Below are 19,326 nucleotides of genomic sequence, written 5' to 3' on the forward strand. Positions count from 1 at the left end.
ATATCTGTTGGATCTAGTGGTTTTAAAAACATTGACGGGATAATTAAGTTCTAAAATGAAAAAACAAACATTTACATAAGCTTATTTCTTCATACCCATCCAACACTCCATGAAAGCACGGCAGTGAGGTTTCTACAACGCCAGGGTCGACAATGTTCAAACACAATGCCAAGGCAACACTCACTGTTTTCATCTAAAAACAAAACGATACAGTAAACCTGTGAACTGTTGTACAAACTGGAATGTTAATTCCCAATATTAGTGTTGCAAACTTCAGGATTTTATTGTGTGATTTCAGGATCCATGAAGCAGTTGGGATTCTTATGGGACTTTGACCTTAAGTAATTGCTGGCATTTTTTGGGTTCTTGAGTTGCTAAATTACGAATTGATGTACAGCTTATGTGAAAATTGATTGATATGACCAAAATTTTGATGTAAAGAGGGCAGTGACTCGTCTCTTTCTTAGGGAGTCTGAGAACAAAAGTGGGGGGAAATCAGTATTTTTCAAGGAATCTCAGGATATTTTGGGAGCTTACGTGGGATTTTACAAAATTGCAATAGGCAACATTGTCCAATAGTTGTGCTACAGTATCAGCCATTTTGAACTTTGTAGCCTGCTAAGTATATATCTGAATTTTTTGGTACTTTTTAATGTTTTCTTATATTTGAGTTTTCCTGTCAATTACCAAAGCTTGTGTGGTAAAACGTTTCATGGCAATTTTCTCTACTGTATTTTATATATATCATTGCTGATTTTCTAAAATAATGTTGTGCAACTGTTTAAACATCAGAAAACCAAAGATTGCAGTGAGGTTAGCATTCCTGATTATAATACAACTCGTTGGAAATAAATTTATGTCTGAGAGCCAGAGTTAAGACTTTTTTTCATCTCTGCTTGAGATTGCGAAAAGATAAAAAACTAAAATGTACAAAAATTATATTACAAACTTCAAAGCAAGCATGAGCAGGTAGAATATTTAAATCATTATTTCATTATGTAAAATTATCATTCAAAAGACATTTATTTTTTATTTCCTATGAAATTATGGGGCAAGCAGCGCCAGAAATTGACAGTTTTGGACACACCCAGACCAAGCAATTTTATTGAGTCCATTCAAAAGATAACGACAGTAAATAAGGCCGACCGGGCAAAAAGAAGCGTGACTGAGTAAGAGATAATTATGAATTGACATGTGCTTTCAATAAAGGTACATAAATAAACAAAGTAAAACGTATTCCGTCATGGAATAGTATCAAAAGGATTGCATTTCTTTCTTACAGCCTAGTCAAAGCCAAGCGTAGCAATTTTTCACATCGAACACATAAAAACAAAAACGAAAGGCAGCCTTTCCGCATGTATGAACACTATAATCTTACTCTCTCTTTCATTCGCCATGTTTGTGGGTAATGTTGCGATTTCTCGATGCGCTCACGATGACGCTTCTTCGTGAAGCATAATGGCAATTGCCAATCGATAATTTCCCCTTCATCTTCTTCACCGCCACTGCCTTCAACGTGAGCTTCTTCTGAGGACATGTTTTACAGGGAAAGGCAGTTAAAAGAAGCTACACAACAGGCCAACGTGTCGTTGAAGCTCGTTTACTAGTAAAAGAGTGAATTACACTCATTTCTTGTTTTTCCTGAACATGACGTCACAAACAGGACTTTGACCTTTCATGACCTTGATATTGTATCAGGCTCGAGGTCAGTATTGTCATTTTTGTTTGAACTAATCCCGTTCTCTACCAAATTGTTTATAAACTGTTCAGATTATCGATTATCATTTTTGACATGGGGATAGATAAGCATAGAGTTCAGATGAGAGCATGAAAAATATTACGACATAATTTTAACAACTTAGCACCTTCCGTAACATCGGTTTGGTGTAAGTTCTAGAAACATTCTGGAATTTATTGACATGTACTGGCTTGTAGTACTATGTACTGGCATGCGGTGAAGTTCAGAAGTTCATGATAAATAGAATGGTATTAACTAACGTTCATCATTCAGTAAGACTATGTAATTCCAAGACATATCTAAGTACCATAAACTGAGGGTAAAATACAAACAGTAAAGTTTATAGGGTGTATTTCATCATCAACGTTGACATTGAGTAATTCGATAAGGTCAGATTAGAGAGCTTTTCGAAAATGACATGAAAGTAATTCGACAAGCTCACTAAATGCGAAAATATTTTAAAAAAAATGAGAGAAAATGCTGAAATAAGTTTGCAATTCGCAGCTTGCGCTGGCACGCTGGCGCTGTCGGGACAAGTTACCCGTTGACCCACCACACTGTCTAGCTACCAGCAATTTATGCAAATTGCGCTCACTAGCGCACTCCAGAGAGTCTAAACCAAATACGATCAGATGTCGACTTTTTATACGTATTGTATTCGCCAACAACGTCAAATACTTCGCCTTTTTGTCACTTCTGAAACAACTGTGAACTGATAACAAATTGATCAATGTTTTGAATTGATTTTGAATGTTTTACGACTCACAGTGAATTTTATTCAAGATGCACAAGTTTTCAAGGGCTCTTAAGCCCGTTTTGAGGAATCCACATTTTGAATTATCAAGAATTCAGGTTAGAAAAGAAAAAGTTAATACCGGCGAAAGGTTTTTCTTAATTTTTTATTTTGCTTCTGAAATCAGAATTATATTAAGCTCTATTTTTGATCAAACATCTTTGTGCCAGGTCAAGTTGAAGGTTTTCTTAAACTAGAATATCTCTGCGTTAGCCCAAAGTAAACATCCATAAACACTAAGTCTGGATCACGTATCTTCCCCCCCCCCTGAAACACATAAATTGGCATACCACCCACAATCCCACTAAAGTGTAATCATTTTTTTTTTACAGTCACGAAATCTGCCAGTATGTGTGACACCGTTAAGCGAACCTTTGGAAGATGTTGAATTTGATGAATCAAAGTCTGCTTCTCATTCCAGTGAAGTACAGGTACAAAAGGATGTCTTGTATTTGTTCGTCCACATTTTTAATGATTTTGTTTGCATAACTATTTCAAATACATGCAGGTGACAACACTAAGCAATGGTATGAAGGTGGCATCAGTCGATTCTTCTAATCCTAATGCAAGAGTTGGGATGTTTTTCAAAACTGGAAGTCGCTATGAGACATTGTTGAACATTGGTATATCCCATATTCTCAGAGTTGGAGCTTTCTTAGTACGTGGTATTCATGTTTCACAGGAGATCTTACCTTCCGTAACAAATTACTTCATCTCTCTTCAAAGTAAATGGTTTGAACCTGGGAGTATCGTTACATGTTTGTAAATGTAGATCGTCCAGGTTGTTTGAGTCCTGAGGAGGACTGTTAACCTGACGTTTACTCCTCATTTGACTCTGAAGATGACTACCGCTAAGGTTGTTGAAACATCAGTCAACAACAACAAAAACAGTCCTTAAGACTATACCAACCTGGATGATCTACATTTACAAACATGTAATCTCCCTTCCTTGATAATCCTTCACCATTTTCCATGCCTTCTTAATCCATGGTTCACCACCTTGACTAATTATCGTTTTAATTCTTGAATCCAAATTCTTTATCCTTTATCTCATTTTAACTTGATCCTATCATTCTTTCTATTGATTTACTTTACAGACCACGTCTGATCACACTGGTTTTCATATTTCTCGAACCATGGAGGAAAATGGAATAAGTCTGGAGTAAGTTCTATAAAATAAACGCGATGAAAGGCGTGTGCTGATTGTTCTAGAGCTGTGTTTGCATTAGCCTGTGCAAAACACTCTCAACAAAACCAACCAAATAATTCAATGAATCAAAGAGAATTTGCAAATCAATCATGAATATGCATTAGAAAAATATTAAAACGTTTTATTTGTTTGGCATGATTTTTATTATATAAAAGAAATAAAATGTGTTTTTCATGTTTGCACTGGCTTATGCAAACCTCAGAGACGTTTGTGAGAACTCTCGAGCATGTGCAACTCTCGACCTTCGGTCTCGGGCTTGCATTGATCTGCTCTCGAGTTCTCCCAAAGGTTCCCTCAGTTTGCATAAGGCTGTGCAAACACAGTAAACATCTTTTATTTCTCAAATGATCTATAAGTTTTGAGATAAAGAAATATAACAAGGTGATACACACATGTGTAGTTTTCTACCCAACATGTGTAGTTTTCTACCCAACATGTGTTGTTTTGTACCCAACATGTGTAGTTTTCTACCCAACATGTGTAGTTTTCTACCCAACATGTGTAGTTTTCTACCCAACATGTGTAGATTTCTTCCCAACATGTGTAGTTTTCTACCCAACATGTGTAGTTTTCACCCAACATGTATAGTTTCTACCCAACATGTGTAGTTTTCTACCCAACATGTGTAGTTTTCACCCAACATGTGTAGTTTTCTACCCAACATGTGTAGTTTTCACCCAACATGTGTTGTTTTGTACCCAACATGTGTAGTTTTCACCCAACATGTGTAGTTTCACCCAACATGTGTAGTTTTCTACCCAACATGTGTAGTTTTCTACCCAACATGTGTTGTTTTGTACCCAACATGTGTTGTTTTGTACCCAACATGTGTTGTTTTGTACCCAACATGTGTAGTTTTCACCCAACATGTGTTGTTTTGTAAATCAACATGTGTAGTTTTCACCCAATATGTGTAGTTTTGTACCCAACATGTGTAGTTTTCTACCCAACATGTGTTGTTTTGTACCCAACATGTGTAGTTTTCACCCAACATGTGTAGTTTTCTACCCAACATGTGTAGTTTTCTACCCAACATGTGTAGTTTTCACCCTACATGTGTAGTTTTCTACCCAACATGTGTAGTTTTCTTCCCAACATGTAGTTTTCTACCCAACATGTGTGTTTTCTACCCAACATGTGTAGTTTTCACCCAACATGTGTAGTTTTCTACCCAACATGTGTAGTTTTCACCCAACATGTGTAGTTTCTACCCTACATGTAGTTTTCACCCTACATGTGTAGTTTTCTACCCAACATGTGTAGTTTTCACCCTGCATGTAGTTTTCTACCCAACATGTGTTGTTTTGTACCCAACATGTGTAGTTTTCTACCCTACATGTGTAGTTTTCTTCCCAACGTGTAGTTTTCTACCCAACATGTGTAGTTTTCTTCCCAACATGTGTAGTTTTCTACCCAACATGTGTAGTTTTCTACCCAACATGTGTAGTTTTCTACCATATATATTTTGCTCTTTTTACCACCTGTGCTGTTTTTACATTGCATGTGTTATTTTCTACCCTAACATTATGTTGTTTTCTACCCAAAATGTGCTATTGACCCAAAATGTGTTATTTCTGCCTTACTATTAATTGATAATTCTTTAGGGCTTCATCATCACGAGAGAATGTTGTTTATTCTGGTCAATGTTTGAAAGACAATGTGTAAGTTAAGAATGCATAAAATAAAATCCCACTCTTTATGCTTTTTCATTTTTGCTAGTTACTAGTTTTTCTAGTTTAATTTATTTCTTCCTTGCTGACATTGTTTTATTTAAAACCAAGTCATATTTAATTCTTCCCTTGCTGACATTGTTTTATTTAAAACCAAGTCATATTTAATTCTTCCCTTGCTGACATTGTTTTATTTAAAACCGAGTCATATTTATTTCTTCCCTTGCTGACATTGTTTTATTTAAAACCAAGTCATATTTATTTCTTCCCTTGCTGACATTGTTTTATTTAAAACCAAGTCATATTTAATTCTTCCCTTGCTGACATTGTTTTATTTAAAACCAAGTCATATTTAATTCATGTTTATGTAATTGAATGCAACCTCCTTAAATGGTTTATCGTTTGTGTTTCATGGACTGGAATTAATCAAACTTTTGTTATTATTTCTTCAATTTTCTCATAAAATAGGAATCTACTCATACCGTACCTAGCTAATGTTGCCAGAGTTCCAGAATTCAGACAGTGGGAGGTAAGAATGAACATAGATATTTAACCTGTACATTTTTTTATTGTGGTAACTCTAGCTCGTTCAACAGAATTTGTGTGTTGCTTTCATTGTACGTTCAATTGATGTTTTTTGTTCTCTTCATCGATCAAAAAGTGTTATTTTCTCATTTTAGTTAGATGACATTGCCGAGAATGTTGCTTTGGACCTTGCAATCGCCGAAACAAACCCACAAATTGGTTAGGAAGATAAAGTTGATAATCCTTTTTACCATGTTTAGTTGTTTCTAAAATATTGTGTAAATATTTTGCAATGACAGGTTTGATTGAAGAACTCCACAGAATTGCGTATAAGTAAGTAGGACCGTATCTTTATCCTGCGGTCACTTTAATGAAAATATTTTTATTGATGTGAATCGTATTTCTCACTTAGAAATGGTCTGAGGAATTCCATATATTGCAAGCCACATAAGATACATTCGTTCCGCACGGATATGGTTCGTAGATTTTTATATAAGTGTGTTTACAAGTTTACAAGTAGGTAAAACACTGAAAATTTGTTTTTTCAGCTTTTGAATTTTGTCAAAGAAATGTTTGTGGGCAAGAAAATGGCTTTAGTTGGAGTAGGTAGGAGAAGATGTTAAAAAACGAGTGTTTATACCTGACAATTGACTTTATTTCTTCTTTATGTGTTTTTCTTACGATCAGGCGTACCACATAAAAGTTTAGTTGATCTATGTGAGACATATTTCTCTCTCATACCGGCTGGAAGCGATGCTCCTCCGCAGAAAGCGTTGTACTGTGGAGGTAAGGTGTTATAATTACAGCGTTCACGTCCAATGTCGCATTTAAGGTGTTATAATTACAGCGTTCACGTCCAATGTCGTATTTTTTCTATTTTAAAAATCGACTGTCCATTTCTCTTGCGAATGACCTTGTTTTTATGCCAATAATCCATTTTAGGCGAGTTAATCAGTGAAGAACCAAAAGGCCTGATTTATGTTGCTTTAGCGTCTGAAGGAAGCAGGTAGTTAGTGTTGAAGTGTGTTTATTTTGAGATTTCAATCTTCTTTGCTCATTCATATTGAAGAGTAAAGATACGACGCGCTTTGCTTAACACTTCAACATCATTTGTCTAGTTTTGTTGACAAAAAATATCTTTCATTTGGCGTTTTACAAGTAAGTATTATAAAGATATGTATGTGCATAATATCTTGATGTATTTCAAAATATCGTAGGTCTTAGAGAAAGCGTTTGTAATTTATACAACGATAGTCAACTATACGTAAAACATTTTATCTGTTTTAGCGGGTTCTTGGCATTACTCCCTTCATTAAGTGGGGAAGCAACACTGTCTCTTCCAGGTATTGTAAACTATCAAAGATAGATATAGATGTGCTGAGGATAGCAACTTATAGCGGGTATAAACACATGACAAAAAGACAGCTGTACTTATTGTAAAAACCCAAGTAGAACCCTTTTTAACTGGACCCACATACGTCCACTGTTTCCTTTCAAAACCCTTTCCCTCAGTATACCCTGTAATCCATCATTACATCCTGAGTATCTCATACGAGGTTTCCCACAGTATACCTTGTAATCCATCATTACATACTGAGTATCTCATACGAGATTTCCCACAGTATACCTTGTAATCCATCATTACATCCTGAGTATCTCATACGAGATTTCCCTCAGTATACCTTGTAATCCATCATTACATCTTGAGTATCTCATACGAGATTTCCCACAGTATACCTTGTAATCCATCATTACATCCTGAGTATCTCATACGAGAGAGTACATTAATTGACTCGTGAGCTTTTCAAATGTCTCGTTGCAGAATAAACAAGGCCGTACAAAAAGTTACTGATGGTCCATTTATGGTAAACGATGCAGACTTTTCCTTTGAAATATAATTCTTATTGTTTTGAAGTACAGTGCCAAGTTATTAATCGGTTTAATATTTAAGGGATCTGCCTTAAACATCAACTATACAGATTCTGGGCTGTTTGGTTTTCATGCAGCAGCAAGTCCTAAAGATGCTGCAAAGGTAAAGTTGCTAAACCTGCTGAAATAATATATCTCAATGTTTTCAAAAAGTAAAAAATATTTTGGATCAATTTCCAACGTGTTTTTAATACATAGCGCTTTTAACTTTTTATCGTTCAAACGAAGTTCCAACATTGTGTTAACGTTGTATATTTAATATAAACATCTCGTTAGTTATTCTAATGTTTTTATATGGTTCTAAATTTTACGTAGCGTTGGCAAAAATTGAGTTGTATATCCTGGTTGATGTTGCTCTAATGTTTCTAATGAAGTCCTGTCGTAACGCTGATGTCGTTCTAATGTTTCAATCTATTGCCATCTTCTTGTTGATGTTGTTCTAATGTTTCAATCTATTGCCATCTTTTTGTTGATGTTGTTCTAATGTTTCAATCTATTGCCATCTTCTTGTTGATGTTGTTCTAATGTTTCAATTTATTGCCATCTTCTTGTTGATGTTGTTCTAATGTTTCAATCTATTGCCATCTTTTGTTGATGTTGTTCTAATGTTTCAATCTATTGCCATCTTCTTGTTGATGTTGTTCTAATGTTTCAATTTATTGCCATCTTCTTGTTGATGTTGTTCTAATGTTTCAATCTATTGCCATCTTCTTGTTGATGTTGTTCTAATGTTTCAATCTATTGCCATCTTCTTGTTGATGTTGTTCTAATGTTTCAATCTATTGCCATCTTCTTGTTGATGTTGTTCTAATGTTTCAATCTATTGCCATCTTCTTGTTGATGTTGTTCTAATGTTTCAATCTATTGCCATCTTCTTGTTGATGTTGTTCTAATGTTTCAATCTATTGCCATCTTCTTGTTGATGTTGTTCTAATGTTTCAATCTATTGCCATCTTCTTGATGTTGTTCTAATGTTTCAATCTATTGCCATCTTCTTGTTGATGATGTTCTAATGTTTCAATCTATTGCCATCTTCTTGTTGATGTCGTTCTAATGTTTCAATCAATTTCCATCTTCTTATTGATGTTGTTCTAATGTTTCAATCAATTTCCATCTTGTTATTAATGTTATTCTAATGTTTCAATCAATTTCCATCTTCTTATTGATGTTGTTTTAATGTTTCTAATGAAGTTTTATCGTCACGTTATTGCTGCCATGATGTTGTTTCAAGTCAATTTCTGTCATGACGTTCGCGTTTTCCGAATTTGAAAATCTACAGGTCACGCGTACAATTGTAGACGAGTACTCCAAAGTTTCGAAAGGTGATGTCACAAAAGAAGAAGTGCAACGAGCAAAGTAAGAGGGGGAAATATTATTACATCTTTTGTTCCTAATTTGATTTTTACTTTACTTTTGCAAATTATGGAAAGCCCGCAGAAGCAGATGTTATCGCTACTTGTTTTCTACTGCATTCGATTGCTGTTTATTCATGTGTTAATGAATTATTCATAATAGAAACCAACTGAAGTCAAGCATTCACATGTCAGGCGAGAGCTCTGTCGATAAGCTGGAAGATATAGGCACACAGGTTGGTACATACAATTGCCATAAGCACATGGGTCGGTACAATTACCATACGGGTCGGTACAATTACCATAAGCATACGGGTCGGTACAATTACTATTCGGGTCGGTACAATTACCATAAGCACAAGGGTTGGTACAATTATCATACGGGTCGGTACAATTACCATTCGGGTCGGTACAATTACCATAAGGACATGGGTCGGTACAATTACCATAAGCACACGGGTCGGTACAATTACCATAAGCACATGGGTTGGTACAATTATCATAGGTATTCAGGTCGGTACAATTACCATAGGCACACAGGTGGGTATGGTGTCGTGACACAGTTAGTGGTAACTATCGTTACACAGTATGGTAACTATCCTTACAAGTTCATGTGTATTATAGATACTGCATAGGGGTCAATATACATCGCCCGATTCCTGTGCTCAGCAGATAGACAAAGTATCCTTGGATGATGTTGTAAGCGTAAGTGTCATTTTTTAAATTATTACTGAAGCCCAGTGAAAGGTCAGTTTAACCGCTGAACAATTTGGTTTAACAACGTCTTTACGTAATACAAAATATATTTTCCGCTTGTAAATATATAAACGTTTCGCAGCTTGCATTGTAAACTATAAGTCTGATGATGTCTTTGGAATAAAGACGAAATATTACACCATCTTTTGTTTCAAACTCTTGTACTATCTTGAATATCAAGAAAACGAGATGTCCCTCTTCGGAATTTGTTTTATTTTGTATTACGTGAAATTGTCTGCTTGTCCTGGTTATACGTCTTTACGTTGCAAGAGTGATGAGGGAACGTTATGAACCTGGCCATATAGGGAGGAATTTGGGTTATATATCACTAACATAACATTTCTTGAAGTCGTTTGAAAGTTCAAGTACTCATTGCAAAATTTTCATGTCGATTATATTGCAAACTCGACATTTGTTTTCATGTTCACAGCGCGTGATCAGCATGTGAACTTTAAAATGCAACGGAGGAACTGATGTTTTTTTATGCTGCTCTTCCTTGTTTGACCGTTAAATTTTTTGTTTAACAGGCAGCCAAGCTAATCTTTCAAAAGAAACCCTCTTTGGTTGTTATGGGCGAAAGTGAAAATCTTCCTCGATTAGAGGATCTTATGTAACTCTTATCACACGTTGCAAATTACCGAGAATATTGCTTTTGTGCCAATCTTTTGTTTAATAAAGTTGTATCAAAGAAACGCGTTTAGTGTGCATTGTATTATCTCGAGATATAGCTGAAATTGGAGGGAGAAACATCAAAAATACTTGTTTGTAAATGTAGATCGTCCAGGTTGGTATACTCCTGAGAAGGCCTGTTTTTGTTGTTGTTGACTGACGTTTCGACAACAACAACAAAAACAACAAATCAACAACAGCAACAAAACAATCAGTCAACAACAACAAAAACAGTCCTTCTCAGGACTATACCAACCTGGACGATCTACATTTACAAACATGTAACGATACTCCCGGGTTCAAACCATTTACATCATAAATACTCTAACTAATATTTTGTAAATTTTCTTAATATTTGGGTAAAATTAAGGAAGAACAACAGACCAAACCATATACAAAATTACATTTAATAGCATATTCTCAACGGTCGCAATTGATTTAACAGTTCTCCATTAATAATTATTTAAAACGCAAAATACCAATACCTCTCTACGTTATAAAATTAATACATTTTAAACAAACACATAAATTACTTTATATATATCTCTGTATTGTCTGCATCTTCATAAAATCCCGTAAATTTAAGTGATGAAATGATGAATTTAAACTCCACCGTGATCGATAAAGAACGGCGAAACCTAATAGATATGTTACGTATAAGCGTTATCTTTTCATTTTTATATATTAGCCATATTTTATCGTCGATTTTGTATATTTGAAGGAATAGCAATTCTCGTTTCTTCTTTTTAGTCCGTACATAAGCCAAACTCCCCGCATCTTTCCATCTTCTCGCTATCTCATTACAGAGCTCTGAATGTAAATGTTGTAATTGTAAGGAAAGGAATAAAGCCCATGAAGAAATGAAAAGATTCGCGCGAAACTTTTACGTTTGTAGTTCGAAAAGGATCATGGGACATTTCCTACGTCACCACTTGCACCTCGGTAGCTGAGCTTAAGTCTGAAGGACCGTGGAATATCGACAATTGAAGGAAGGGGGGGCTAAAAATCATACCTGCATGTTCTACTTTCGAGTTTTTTATTGGAATCAATGATGATTAAGGATTATATCATAAGAAAATAAGAATATGAACCCCCCTAAAAAAAATAAATTATCAATCTTCCGCGTTCGGTCTCTGAGTCTTATTCAAGCAAAATTTTTGACAATACATGAGCACAGGTGTAGCCTGAAGAAAAAATGCCAAATGATTTACTGAAATGTACATAGTATTCATGAAATTTGTGCTCTAGCTAGGCACGAGTCTCAGCAAACAACAAAATATCATACAACCATAGCAACAGCTCGCAATTTTTACCGAAAATCGGTCAAGTATTACTTTAGCCATTGTCAAAATATTGATTTAGTCCCTAAAAGGATTCAATTCTAGATTGGATCAATAAACGCGATCGTGGTAAGCCTCAATTTATGACATAACTACTCACTGATCAAAAGATCCAGATACAGGAGGCATTGGCGGAGGGGGAGGTGGTGGAAATCCATTGGGTGTATCTTCTTCTAGTATTGGTGGGGGTGGGGGAGGAGGTGGTGGCGGCGGCATAAATATGGCGTCTTTCTCATGTGTCGAACTCTCCAATGATGATGCAGAGTTGTTTAACGACTGAATGCCAGATGATTGAGAATCGTTGCGTTTTAATACAACATAATTGTTGTTAACTGAAATGGAGATGAGATGCTTGGCTTAAAAAGACAAATTGTAAAAATAACCGCTTGTTATGGTGTACACAACTGGAATACGTCAATTGAATTAGCGACAAACACTAGGAGGGCAGGGAGGAGGGGACAGTAACAGTAACCATTGGTTTCATTCCAAATTATTCTGCCTAAATTAAGGTACGTATATGATGCTATAGTAATGTAGTGCAAATATAAATGATAACTGCAAAACGAACAAAACATGTCATAAAAATTTTTTTTAAATCTTACAATGAAATACGATTATTGTTACCTCTTCCGTTGAGTTCCGCTTGTGGTATTCCATAATCTCTCTCGGGAATTACCAGTCCATCCGGGCTATCGGAATTGGAAGGGTAGTCATGGGATTCGGGCAACACTGAAGGACGCGAATGAACTGGAACTAGGGCAGGTAATGAATGCGTGGGACTGACACTACAAAAGAAATGAATATCAGTGTTGCATTATGGGTAATTAAAAGGATGTGGCAAAAAGCGACCAATTTCTTATAGTGATAGTAAACAACGTTTGCCCGATTTTTAGATGCAGAGACCAAATCTAATTGCGATAAAGGATTTTGACCAACAATAAAATTAATGATCAACGGCAGTTACGTACGAATCGTCAATCAACGGTAGTTACGTACGAATCGTCAATCAACGGCAGTTACGTACGAATCGTCAATCAACGGCAGTTACGTACGAATCGTCAATCAACGGCAGTTACGTACGAATCGTCAATCAACGGCAGTTACGTACGAATCGTCAATCAACGGCAGTTACGTACGAATCGTCAATCAACGGTAGTTACGTACGAATCGTCAATCAACGGTAGTTACGTACGAATCGTCAATCAACGGTAGTTACGTACGAATCGTCAATCAACGGTAGTTACGTACGAATCGTCAATCAACGGTAGTTACGTACGAATCGTCAATCAACGGTAGTTACGTACGAATCGTCAATCAACGGTAGTTACGTACGAATCGTCAATCAACGGTAGTTACGTACGAATCGTCAATCAACGGCAGTTACGTACGAATCGTCAATCAACGGTAGTTACGTACGAATCGTCAATCAACGGTAGTTACGTACGAATCGTCAATCAACGGTAGTTACGTACGAATCGTCAATCAACGGTAGTTACGTACGAATCGTCAATCAACGGTAGTTACGTACGAATCATCAATCAACGACAGTTACGTACGAATCGTCAATCAACGGTAGTTACGTACGAATCGTCAATCAACGGTAGTTACGTACGAATCATCAATCAACGGTAGTTACGTACGAATCGTCAATCAACGGCAGTTAAAAATCGTCATTCGATCGACGATAGTTTGAAATTATTAATGATTTTTTTTGAACTTACATTTTCTACAAATTTTACTAACTACACTAAGAATTGAAAGTCAACCGGGAAAGTGTGAGCCTTCCTTATCCTCTTTGGTAATTCCCCCTCCCCCGAATGCATTCGTAGAAATGTGGTGGATGAATTTCAACAATTATTCCGTCCGTTATTTAATTCGAACCTGAAGGCAACACTTCCGGTGAATTTTTCTGTAAACGCGATGGGAAACCATCCAGACCTTCAGAAGAAAATAAAACCAAATAAAGAAAAGTAGGTTAAGAGGGAATTGTGAATGAAGCAATCAATGATTTAGAACCCAATCCCCTAGATGTCTAACTGTGCCGAGCATTGAACTAAATTGTACTTTATTTCAATGGTGCCGAGTCAAGGTGAGGTAAGGACGCCATTTTGAATAGTGCCAAAAAGGGAAATTCTCAGTCATAACTAATCATTCCCACGTATCAAGCATTTTCAAAACAAAACCTAGAGAAACGCGAGTATCATCTCTGCAACTATACAAGAAGCAAATTTTACTCGTACATATTGTCTGTCATGCCTTTGTTCAAGATGGCGGCTTCCCTAACTCGTAACTATAGAATTTCGGCGGAGTCAGGTATCTAGTAGACTGGGTTCTAGGTGATTGAAGACAAGGAATGGCGGCAATTTCAAAGTAAATACTGACTTCATCGTCCTCGTATTTTCGCCGTATTGCCATCCTGATGTAACTGTAGTTAATGCTTTAATCACATCTCCCTTCAATAAATTAAAAGATGCATAGATTTTAACGGACTGGGAACGAATACTGCTGGACATACGCAATTACACGAGGAGATACATTCTTGTTTGATTTTCATTATGCTCAGCTAAAGCTTTTACAAATATATTTAAATGATTAAATATATTTAATCCGTTAAGTCATCATGATGGACAGTTGATCGTGGGAAACATAGACTTGTAGTGAGAGAAACGAGAATAATATTTTATCAAAGTTTTGGGAAGATTAAGATTGAGCGTCGCTATGTCTAAAGCTACCAGGAAAAATATGCGCTCAGATTATTAGACGCTCAAATATAGTTAGTGGAGACAGATGGTAATAAAAATCGGCTAATAACATTGAGAGCTTTTCACAATCAAAGCAACTGAGACAGTCCATTTGGTTCGTAAGTGTTATCACAACATCACTTGATCACTTCAGTCTTCCCATTTGAATCACCCCCCCCCCCTAACCTTCTCTATGCTGTAAGTGTTATCACAACGTCACTTGATCACTTCAGTATTTCCACTTGACTCACCCCCGCTAACCTTCTATGCTGTAAGTGTTATCACAACGTCACTTGATCACTTCTGTCTTTCCATTCGACTAACTCTACCCCCTAACCAGAGCCCTCTACAGAAAATATCACTCGCAAACACCTTCAGATGGAGACAAAATCATTTCCCTCTCAGATAAACAATATAAAACAAGAACTATACAAGGTAGCTTATGGTTTTAACCTACATTGTCAAATGATAGTTGGGTTGAATCCGCCGCGTGGTGACGATAAATGGCCCGCACTTTTCCCCTGTAGATAAAATGTTGAGTTCTGATCGTTAGAAAAAGTTTTACTGTCTCTCAATATGTAAAAGAGTTGAAACCTGTTCTCTCTTTCCTTGTCCTTCAAATGCCCATTCGTGATTGGAGTAACACTCAACTGCTGCGAAAACCTCTTGTTTCGGATTCGATCGGGATCAATCGGAGGTGGACTTGGTGCTTTATGCATATCAACTGAATAACCAGATGAGGAAAGGTACTCGTCCAAACTTTTATCAAATTTTTTGCACTCCGTCAGTTGCTATTATGAACAATGAAGTTTTATTTGTGAATGAGAGGTAAATTTGTTTTGCTGGCTGAATCAAGGACGTTTTCCGCTCGGCCTGTCTTGCATCAGAACCGGAGCAAAACTTTGGTCTGAACCGTAATATAAACTGGACTGTTATCTCCCAATACTAAAGCTATAGAGCTGTAGAGTCAGCATTTAAAATGATCTGCAGTAAAAACTGGAATGTTAACTCCAACACCAAAGCTATAGAGCTGTAGAGTCAGCATTTAAAATGATCTGCAGTGTAAACTGGAATGTTAACTCCAACACTAAGAGCTATAGAGCTGTAGAGTCAACATTTGAAAATGATCTGCAGTATAAACTGGAATGTTAACTCCTTTCCCAATGCTACAGACGATTTTGAAGTCATGTATATTGTGTATAACTCAATGCTTGGGTCTCAAGATTGGGGAAAGGTGAGAACTTATTTCGCCCGACAAAAGAGCGTGATGTAATTTTGTAGTCAACAGCGAACTCGCTATTTTTACATAACGGTTTGTGAAAATTCTCACAAGGATTGTTAAACGTATAAATTTCAAAAAACTCAATGCTAAATTGCCGGCTTCAAACTTTAGTCATATTTCAGTTCAGTGTCTCGATAGAAATCAAAATGCACATGCGTGTGTGTGTGCAAATACCTTTACTAGAGAAATAACGTTAACATCGAGCGATAGTGGTTGTTTTGTCAAATGATCCCAGACTGGCAAACGGGCAATCAAAAGACTGGAGGCCTTGAAATAGAGAGACAAAATACATAACTAAATCAAAATAGAATTGTCAAAAAATGGGACTTGCGTTGAAATAAACAAAGTTGCTTTTTCTCGTGCAAAGTGTCGTGAATAAAGACCACAAACCTTTTCGTGGTGAGCCAAATCCATTTTTGATACACACAACATTTTCTCAATTATGAAAGAGAAGACGTTTCTCTGTGCATTCATCGCCTAAAAATTTACGCAAAAGAATAGAGCCTTTGAAACAGTTGGTTTTTTCAATTTTTTACAAACTACTGGCTCATTTTCATACCTCGTGACAGCCAGATACTCTCAAATGATCTAATTTTCCCTGGTGTTGTTCGAAGGCTGCCAATATCTAGAAGATTTTATACGCTGTGGAGAAATTTCGACAGACATGATTTAGATGCATTTGGGGGCAGTTCTGTGTTTGATGAATTTCATATTAATTTCATGTTTCGACTTACATTAAGTCATCTCCAGTATGAGAGATAGATAACTTTAAGAAATAAATAACTTTAGAAATAAACAACTTTACTTCATTCTCATACTGAAGATGGCTTAATGCAAGTCGAAACATGTTTATGAAAAAAAATTTTGTCGTTTATTTCAAATGCTTAATAAATCTCGTGCTTCCGAGATCATATAGAAATTTCACGTTAATTGCGGTAATAATTTCACCTGTTTTTCTTTCCCGTCGTATTTTTCGCTTGTTTTGCTTCGCTGACTTTTTTTCCGCACTTTTGTCAGCTCAGATTTGGACTTCTCGACCAGCTGAAAAACATACAAAATCGATTATCATTGAACTGTACATTTTGTGCGCTGTTTTACAGTGTAGTTAACATTCAGAACGCCGTTGCAAAGTTCGCAAATTCATTTGCAAACTGTGGCGTTGTAAGTTAGTAACAGGTTTCGTAACAAAGTTACTCTGGTTGACTATTTACAAAAAGAAATAAAATAGCCAATTAGTCGTCGGTTTACAAATCTTTGTCATACATTAAGACTTTTTTCATTTGGAAACGAATTGTCGAAGTTCGCCGACGAAGTTCGAAGATTTTAGTGCGAAGTTTAGCGAATGTGACTGTGCCACAAGTCCCAATTAAAAAAAAATGGAGTCAGAAAAAACAATAAAGTTTTCAATTTTCGGCAACTTTGACAAAGTACCTCTAAAGAATTTTTGCTTTCTTGAATATAAGTTTTCTGTCTGGCCTAAAAAAAAAGGAGATGAGGCCAGGTCAATAATGACAAAATATAGTCACGCAAAAATTTCGTACTTTAGTTTGAACGATGCTGTTCTCGATCCAATTTTCCAAAGGCACAATGAAGTCTTGAGCGAAAGCTTTCAACTAAAAGAAATACAGAATATTTTAAGGAGAGACAAGAGACAAATGGGTGTTTTTAAATATCCTTACTTACAACATTGTTGGTTTGGCTTTCGATTTGCTTGTGCACCGCGATAATATCACAGATGGCTTTGCCTAAAATAATGACGTCAGAGATCAACAACGTTCTTGACTTTGGCTGAAAAGTTGTGACAAAATGCATTAAAACAAATGGGGTAAAAGTGACAGCAGGAAAGAGTGAAATGTCATAGATAAGTAACGAAACCGGAAAATTTACTTTATCAGATTGAAAAATAACAGAGATGACAAATGATACTTTTAATGTTCAGTTTGGAAAACGTTAAACATCTTGGGTCAATTAATGAAAAATGATCGAAATGTATGTTGCATATTTAAGAGCTTTATGGCTTTAATCGGAACGAACCTGTCTCGCAAGTCGATAATGACAAAAAAATTTAAGCGTATTACTATTAACATAAAAACAATTAGATCTGTCACTAAAATGCAAATATAATTTGTCGCATAGGGAATAAAAGTGTTTTCATCAAGGTCACCGATTGTTCATAAAAAAAGCATCAATTTGCAAAAATTTAGAAGCCATAAATGTACGTTCTTTTGAACATAACAAATCCCTGCACGGCATTTAGCTGGTAAATTATTCGAAAACGCAATTTATTCGCCGCGCTTGTAATTATAAATACATTGAATCAAAACTCAATGTACTTAGCAACGGGACATCCAAAGCTCGGTATAAGTTTTGTCACATTTCAGACATCTTCAACCGGTAATGACGACCATTTGTCAAAGTATTGCGAAGTAAACAAACACTTTCTTTAAACCGTGCTAAAATCTTTAAAAAATATTACCATTTAAATCGAAAGATTATCAATCCCAATGTCAATGCCAATGTCAACAAACGCTTAGTATGTGGGAACAATACAAGAAATTTTACAACGTACCCAACATTTTGTTGGATCCCTTCGTTTCCGATGCCAAATGCGCGATTTTAGCAAATCCTTGGTAGAAAATATTAGCCGCAACAGACGCACCTTCACAATGAGAGAAAAACAAGCTAATAACTACACAAGATACAGAAGAAGCACTAAACGCAAATCAGGAAACCAACCTAGCAAAGCTTTGTGATACTGCTTAGCGAAGGACGTGAACTCGCGAAGTTGAGGCCCCAAATCAACAACTCTCTAAAACGACGAACAACATAATGCTTAATTGAGAATCCAGAACTCAATATAGAATTGAATCGTTGCTTGAATATAAACATGAAATATAATTCACACCTGATATACATCTTGTGTAATATTATGAATCACTTCGCTCTTTTCCATACTCTCCTCCATAATTCCACAATATGACAGTCAGACACTTGTTTTACTTTGACCACCTTTCGAAACTGTCTTACCGGAAAACAATGTGCAGTTGGCATGTCCCAACTCATAATCCAAATTGTGTAGGAAGCGCTGTTTTGACTAAATATATACGACATATAGTACCCCAAATTTTAACCTATCGGATAATGAATCCGACACAAGAAATCTGTAGTATACAAGAGCGAGACTTTTTGTAGTCAATAGTTTTCAACTTTTGAACGTATGAAAATGAAACGAAAAGTATGACTTTTCAAGACGCCGCTAATTGTAAGCGAAAATCAAATTTTCTAGTCCAAAAACATTTCAGTACTCTCTTACATCAATAC

The 19,326-nt window shown here is 36.0% G+C and overlaps 2 protein-coding genes across 2 annotated transcripts; one reads left to right on the forward strand and one right to left on the reverse strand.

Annotated features, from left to right (window-relative positions):
* The first annotated feature begins 2,418 nt into the window (after positions 1-2,418).
* On the forward strand, positions 2,419-10,665 carry LOC124448654 (cytochrome b-c1 complex subunit 2, mitochondrial-like). The gene is made up of 20 exons (XM_046999604.1): positions 2,419-2,590; positions 2,864-2,962; positions 3,040-3,189; positions 3,629-3,693; positions 5,346-5,402; positions 5,880-5,940; positions 6,092-6,155; positions 6,236-6,269; positions 6,349-6,412; positions 6,485-6,542; positions 6,624-6,722; positions 6,879-6,942; positions 7,055-7,094; positions 7,224-7,279; positions 7,759-7,801; positions 7,888-7,968; positions 9,145-9,221; positions 9,381-9,453; positions 9,842-9,922; positions 10,501-10,665. The coding sequence occupies exons 1-20, from the start codon at positions 2,522-2,524 to the stop codon at positions 10,585-10,587; spliced, it is 1,422 nt and encodes a 473-aa protein (XP_046855560.1). The 5' UTR covers positions 2,419-2,521; the 3' UTR covers positions 10,588-10,665.
* Positions 10,666-11,035: 370 nt separating this feature from the next.
* LOC124448653 (brain-specific angiogenesis inhibitor 1-associated protein 2-like) lies at positions 11,036-19,285 on the reverse strand. Its single transcript, XM_046999603.1, has 17 exons — positions 18,911-19,285; positions 18,742-18,814; positions 18,575-18,664; positions 17,689-17,750; positions 17,547-17,618; positions 17,437-17,481; positions 16,954-17,046; positions 16,565-16,630; positions 16,396-16,482; positions 16,180-16,272; positions 15,318-15,514; positions 15,181-15,244; positions 14,365-14,435; positions 13,864-13,920; positions 12,607-12,767; positions 12,083-12,314; positions 11,036-11,452 (listed from the first exon to the last, which is right to left on the reverse strand). The coding sequence occupies exons 1-17, from the start codon at positions 18,968-18,970 to the stop codon at positions 11,443-11,445; spliced, it is 1,533 nt and encodes a 510-aa protein (XP_046855559.1). The 5' UTR covers positions 18,971-19,285; the 3' UTR covers positions 11,036-11,442.
* Between the last annotated feature and the right edge of the window lie 41 nt (positions 19,286-19,326).

Source organism: Xenia sp. Carnegie-2017, unplaced genomic scaffold (genome assembly GCF_021976095.1).
Source record: "Xenia sp. Carnegie-2017 unplaced genomic scaffold, XeniaSp_v1 HiC_scaffold_23, whole genome shotgun sequence".
In the NCBI taxonomy this organism is placed as follows: domain Eukaryota; kingdom Metazoa; phylum Cnidaria; class Anthozoa; order Malacalcyonacea; family Xeniidae; genus Xenia; species Xenia sp. Carnegie-2017.